This window comes from Oratosquilla oratoria, chromosome 3 (genome assembly GCF_046742065.1).
Source record: "Oratosquilla oratoria isolate Oo_2021 chromosome 3, ASM4674206v1, whole genome shotgun sequence".
Classification (NCBI taxonomy): Eukaryota; Metazoa; Arthropoda; class Malacostraca; order Stomatopoda; family Squillidae; genus Oratosquilla; species Oratosquilla oratoria.
In genome coordinates, this window is record NC_134779.1 from 52,513,466 (window position 1) to 52,520,625 (window position 7,160).

General features: G+C 40.3%; 1 protein-coding gene across 1 annotated transcript in view; it reads left to right on the plus strand.

Moving 5' to 3' along the window:
• Nucleotides 1-269: 269 nt before the first annotated feature.
• The window catches only part of Scgdelta (sarcoglycan delta), a 91,298-nt gene continuing 84,407 nt past the window's right edge, over nucleotides 270-7,160 (plus strand). The window contains exon 1 of the mRNA XM_076180886.1: nucleotides 270-418. Coding sequence (XP_076037001.1) covers nucleotides 370-418 — 49 coding nt within the window. The 5' untranslated portion in view covers nucleotides 270-369. The remainder of the gene's footprint in view (nucleotides 419-7,160) is intronic.

A 7,160-nucleotide genomic window follows, 5' to 3' on the forward strand; every position in this document is an offset into this window, starting at 1 on the left:
CCCCTGCCGAAGCCCCCCCCCCCAGGTGGCGTGTGTTTGTACACACGAGAGATAGACAGACAGACACACAGAGAGAGAAAGAGAGAGAGAGAGAGAGAGAGAGAGAGAGAGAGAGAGAGAGTATGGGGGAGGGAGGGAGGGAGAGAAGGAGATAGATAGAAAGAGAGAGAGAGAGAGAGAGAGAGAGAGAGAGAGAGAGAGAGAGAGAGAGAGAGAGAGAGAGAGAGAGAGAGAGAGAGAGAGAGAGAGAAGCGGCGACAGTGGGGCTCCCCAGTCGACCAAAATACTCAGAATTGTGAGTGCGCGCGCGCGCGTGTGCGCGTGTGCGAGTGTTGTGAGAGAGCGGCGCGGGCAACCCGCATCTCAGTCATGGCTTTGCCGGTGTCAGCAATGGAGGAGACGGTGACAATTATCAAAGGTACAGTATCTATCTATTATCTATTCTCGAATTTACACAATCGGTCATTTATTCATCTATTTATTAAATTGATATATTCATCCATTTATTTTTGTTTTTTATCAACTTATTCATTAATGTATTTATCTTATCCGTTTGTTTATTTTGATTAGTTTTCAACTCTTGAACCGTAGGCTGTTTTTATGTTCATTCTGTCTGTCGTCAAGTGATTTTATTCCTAGAAAGAGACACCTCCCCCCCCATCTATCAGCATGGGGTTCCGTCCTCGGCTGAACAAAAACTCATGGGGGGGGGGTGGCAGTAAGAACAAAGGTAGAATGTCAGTGAGAGGCATGAACTTCCAACTGAGACAATTGCATGTAATACAATTCGAATTTTATTGGGACTGTATTTCTTATTCCATCTTTATCATATTTGTTATTGTTTTTATCATTTGATATCATCATCATTATCTTTATTATTGAAATTATTATTATTATTATTATTATTATTATTACTATCATTATTATTATTATTATTATTATTATTATTATTATTATTATTATTATTATTATTATTATTATTATTATTATTATTATTATTATTATTATTATTATTCATTATTATTACTATTATTATTATTGCTATTATTATATTTATTACTATTATAATTACTGTTGTAATCACCATAATCTTTATCATTATTATCATTTTATAAATAAAACTGCTTAGAAGCTCGCTGGCCGAGTAGGTTAGGGCGTCGTTACTTGCGGCGATGGTCAAAGGGATGGTGGTTCGCATCCTGCCACCGGTGAAGTTGAACCAAGGGCATGTTTCATTGAATTCAATCCTACAAAGTCCTGTAAGGGGGGCTGTCCTAGCCTCACCATCATCATCATCATCATCATTATAATTTTCATTATTGCTATTATTACAGTCATTATAGCTGTTGTCGTTATCATGATTATTATACATTCATTATAATTATTATATTATTATGATTTTTGAGAGGATTAGGAGAGGAACAGAGGGAGTAATTGGTGAGGAACAGTGTGGGTTTAGGACAGGTAGGGGTTGCGTAGATCAGATTTTTGTGGTAAGACAGGTATGTGAGAAAGCTGTAGAAAAGGTAAGGATTTTTTTTTTTTGCTTTTATGGATTTGGAAAAGGCTTATGCTAGGGTAGACAGGAAGGCACTGTGGGAGGTATTGCAGATATATGGGATAGGAGGAAAGCTGTTAAGAGCAGTCAAAAGTTTTTATGAGAGTAGTGAGCTTGTGTTAGGATTAGAAACGGAGAGAGAGAGTGGTTTGAGGTAAAGGTGGAACTTCGTCAGGGATGTGTTATGTTGCCCTGGCTGTTCAATTTATACAAGGATGAGGTGGTGCGAGAGGTAAATACAAGGTAGTGGGTCAGGGATTGGAGATGGTTAAAGAAAATGGAGAAAAGTGGGAGATAAGTCAGTTGTTGTTTGCAGACGACACTGCACTTGTAGCAGGATCAGAGGAGGGATTGAGGAAGTTAGTGACAGAGTTTGGGAAGGTGTGTGAAAGAAGGAAGTTGAAGATAAATATGGGTAAAAGTAAGGTGATAAGATGTACATGGGGAGAAAGTGGCAGCACACTGGAAGTGAGTATTAAGGGAAAGAGACTGGAGGAAGTTGATTGTTTTAGATACTTGGGTGCGAATGTGGCAGGAAAGGGAGGAGTGGAGGTGGAGGTAGAATGTAGATTAAGAGATATGAGTAAATGCCATAGTTGATTAAAAAGTGTAATGAGAAATAGATATTTGGGAATGGATGCTATGAGGGGACTGTATGGAGGAGTGATTGTACCGACAACACTCTAAGGGGTTAGAAACATGGAACATAAGAGAGGAAGAGAAAAGGAGTTTGAGTGTGTTTGAGATGAGGTGCCTGAGAAGTATGATAGGGGTTACAAGACTGGATAAAGTGAGAAATGAGGAGGTGAGGAGGAGAACGGGGGTGGAAAGGGAGTTGGGAGATAGAGTTGATGAAAGAGTATTGGGATGGTTTGGACACATGGAAAGAATGAGTGAAGAAAGACTAGTAAAAGAGGTGTGGAAGGCAGAGGTGGAAGGAGTGAACATGAGTGGGCGACCTAGGATGAGATGGATGGATGGGGTAAAAGGGGCTTTGTGAAAAGGGGAATGTGGATTGAGGAAGGACGGGAGAGGACAGAGGATAGGGGTGAATGGAGACTAGTTGTATATGGATGATGTTGTGATGCATGAGGTGGAATGGGCGGGGGGATAGGGGGTGAGGGAGTATGTATGAGAAATAATTGTACGCAGCCCGAAGGGATTTCTCCCCGTCTTCTCCTTTTCTGCATGAGGGGACGGAGAGGGGGGGTCGCCGATTTAATGGAGCGGCCTTGCTGTGGATGTGCTGTGTCTTGCGACACTGCTTCTGACCCAGGGCAGTGGGCGAGATGCAGGGATGACCCGTCATCCAGTAGGTGCCAAGATAAGAGGGAGGGAAGAGGGTGGAGGGGAGTGGAGTGTGATGGGGGATGGAATAGTTGGGAGTAGTTTTTATGCCTTTGTTTTTTTGCTACCTCTCTTATAAGGGGAAAGAAGCCTTTGGTATATGTATGTATGTATGTATGGGTTATTATTATTATGTATATATATATATATATAAAATTTATATATACATATATATATATATATATATATATATATACATATATATACATACATATATACATATATATAAGCATGTGTTATATATATATATATATATATATATATATATATATATATATATATATGCAATAAAATCACTGGAACGTGTGTTTTATAAATGCAAGGTAACCACTTTAGAAAAAAACAAACGGAGCATAGCGCTTTCGTATATTACATCTTCAGTTAAGACGTAATACACGAAAGCAATCTGCTCCGTTTGTTTATTTTCTAAAGTGGTTACCTTGCATATATATATTATATATATATATATATATATATATATATATATATATATATATATATATATATATATATATATATATATATATATATATATATTAATCCTACCTCGTTCTGGACCAAAAGTTCTATTGTGGGCCTAAATGCTTCATCACTGCAATTCACTGTAATACAGACACCATTGAGCCTACAGTTACGTTGCTGGGCTGTTTCAGTCACTTCATTGGGTTACTGAACACGTGGGCGAAGGACTCCTCCCCCCTCATCTCCTCTTCCTCCTCCTCTTCCTCCTCTTCCTCATCCTGAAATGTATTCTTTCCGACTTCACCAGGACTTCAGCTGAAAGGGAGGGAGTGTGGGAGAGGGAGAGGGGAAGCGGGGGAGAGAGGGAGAGGAAGGGAGGGAGAGCGAAAGAGGGAAGAGATGGGAAGGGAGGAAGGGAGGAGACGGGGGAGGGAGGAGGAGACGGGAAGGAATGGAGGAGGGAGGGAGGGAGGGAGGGGAGACGGGGAGGGGAGGGAGGGAGGAGGAGACTGGGAAGAATGGGGGGAGAGGAGGGGAAGAAGAGGATAGAAGGGGGAGGGAGGGGGAGGGGGGGAAAGGGAGGAAAGAGGGGGGAGAGGGGAAAGAGAAGAAAAGAAGGGGAGATGAAGGATAGAGGGAGGGGAAGAAGGAGAGATGGAGAGAGGCGAGGAGGGAGAGAGGGGGAGAAGGAGGAGGGGGAGGGGGAGAAGGACGAGGGGGAGAGGGGGAGAGGGGGGTAGTTGGACCCATTGGGTGCGGAATAATCGGATGAGTTCGTCAATTAAAGAAAGTTTGGGCTAAAACTCGAACCTCGAGAAGACTCGCTCGAGAAAGACAGAAAGACAGACAGACAGACAGGCAGACAGACACTGTAACTATCTGCGGCTCTCTCTCTCTCTCTCTCTCTCTCTTTCCTTCTTTCTCTCTTTCTCTCTTGGACTCGACAACAAGTTGAGGGTGCCTACTGTCATTTCTCTCTCTCTTTTCTCTTTTTGTCTTTCTATCTCTCTCTCTCTCTCTCTCTTTCTTTTCTCACTATTATCATCGTCGTCACTGTCATCATCTTTTTCATGTTTTCATCATCACAACTATTACCATCACCACTATCATCATCATCAATACTACCAGCATCACCATGAACAGCTTCATTATCAACATAATCACTGTCATCATCCTTCTCCTCCTCCTCCTAGAAAGAGTACAACGGAGAGTGACCAAAATGATACCAAGGCTGAAAAATCTGCCGTATGAAGAAAGACTAAAAAATCTAAATTTATTCTCCCTCTCAAAGAGAAGAATGCGTGGAGATTTGATTGAGGTTTTTAAAATGTTCAAAGGCTTTGACAACATTAATGTCAAAGATTACTTCTTATTAGACCAATCAAATACAAGAAGACGCCACGATTTCAAAGTAATTGGCAAAAGATTCTCTACGAACGAAAGTAAGCACTTCTTCTTTAACCGGGTTGTTAACGTGTGGAACTCGTTACCTTCCACTGTCGTTGAAAGTAACACGATAACAACATTTAAAAATCGCTTAGATAAATACTTGGAATCTAATCCGCAAATAAAATATTATCCTTTGCAATAAAAGATATGACAACCAGACATTTAATCGCAATTGGATTAATTGGATAGGATAGTGATAGCAGTAGTGTTAGTTCATCTTCTATCGCCTAGTTGCCCTGTTTCCTTAATTGTAGTGTAGTTTAGTTAACACAAACATAAGAACATAAGAACATAAGAAATAAAGGAGACTGCAAAAGACCACAAGGCCTACACCAGGCAGCTCCGTATCCATCACCACCTGTCGTCCCCATCCATAAAGTTGTCTAATCGTTTTTTAAAACAACTGATAGTTTCAGCGCTTACTACGTGGTTGCTAAGTTTATTCCATTCATCGACCACCCTATTTGTAAACCAATTCTTGCCTATTTCCTTCTTAAATCTAAATTTGTCCAGTTTATACCCATTACTGCGAGTCCTGCCCTGTTGTTTTATTATGATGACCTTGTTTGCATCACCCTTGTTATAGCCTTTGATCCACTTGAACACTTCTATTAGATCACCCCGCACTCTGCGTCTTTCCAGAGAGTATAAGTTTAGGTGCCTAAGCCTCTCTTCGTAAGGCAAATTTCCGAGTCCTTGTATCATTTTGGTCATTCTTCTCTGTACTGATTCTAGTGAATTTATGTCCATTTTGTAGGACGGGGACCAAAACTGTACCGCATAGTCAAGGATGGGTCTAACTATCGCTAGATAGAGTTTAATAATTACCTCTGCACTTCTATTTGTTACCGTCCTAGCAATGAAGCCTAATGTTCTGTTTGCTTTATTTCTGGCGCTAATGCACTGCTTCCTGGTTTTAAGGTCCGGACTCACCAGAACTCCCAAGTCCCTCTCGCACTCAGATTTTTCTAAAAACGTGTCATCTAAGTTGTATCTATTTTTGGGGTTGTGTAGCCCTACGTTTAACACGCTACACTTAGAGATATTGAAGTTCATTTGCCATTTCACCGACCATGTTAACAGTTTATTAAGATCATCCTGCAGAATCTGGGCGTCTTCTCCTGACCTAATTAGGCGTCCTATTTTAGTGTCGTCCGCAAACTTACTAACATCACTATTTAACCCATCGTCTAAGTCGTTTATATACATAATGAACAATAAGGGACCCAAAACCGAGCCCTGGGGGACCCCGCTAGTAACATTGCCCCACCTAGATTTTATTCCATTTATGGTGACCCGCTGTTTTCTGTTACTAATCCAAGCTCTAATCCATTCTAACACTTTTCCTCCTATGCCATGGGCTTTGATTTTATTTAGTAGTCTCTGGTGTGGCACTTTGTCGAACGCTTTGCTAAAGTCAAGGTAATCGTAATTTTCATTGTTGTCTGACGCCTTATATACCTTAGTGTAAAATGATAGAAGATTAGTCACGCATGACTTACCTTTGGAGAAACCATGCTGTGAATCACGAATTAAATTATGCCCTTCAATGTGTTCTCTGAGTCTATTTACTATTATTGATTCAAGCATTTTTCCTATAACCGATGTCAAACTGATTGGCCTGTAGTTGCATATGGTCGATCTATCTCCCTTCTTAAAAACAGGAACAACGTTTGCCTGCCTCCAAGCAGTTGGAACAGAACCAGTGTCTACCGATTTATTGAATATTTCAGTTAACTGGTCGCAGATTTCAAATTTACACTCTTTAAGCATTCTTGGAAAAATTTCGTCCGGACCCGGAGATTTTGTAGCTTTAAGTCTGTCAATCTGCTTGATAACTTCTTCTTTACTAATGCTGATATTAGTTAGGCTATTTTCTTCATCCCCTCTAAAAATCGGATCGCAGTCAGGTACTTTATCTAACCTCTCATTAGTAAACACCGATAGAAAATAATTGTTAAACTCCTCACTCATTTTTTCTTCCGATTCTATCATGACATTTTCGTCGTTTTTAATTGGTCCTATTCTTTCTTTATTTTTTGTTCTATAGAGGTGAAAGAAACCCTTTGGGTTGGATTTTGCTTGACTGGCAACCTTGATTTCATAATTACGTTTCGCTGAACGTGTATTCCTTTTAACCAGCTTTGCCATTTCGTTATATCTTGATCTAAGGTGTGATTCCCCGTTTTTTATTTTTACGTAAAGTCCTCTTTTAATTCCGATCTCATGTTTCAATCTGTCCGTCATCCATTTGGGAGTATTACTATTTTTTCGTATTGACTTTAGGGGGATAAATGTGTTTTGTGCATTAATAATTAGATCTGCCAGATTGCTATACATCTCA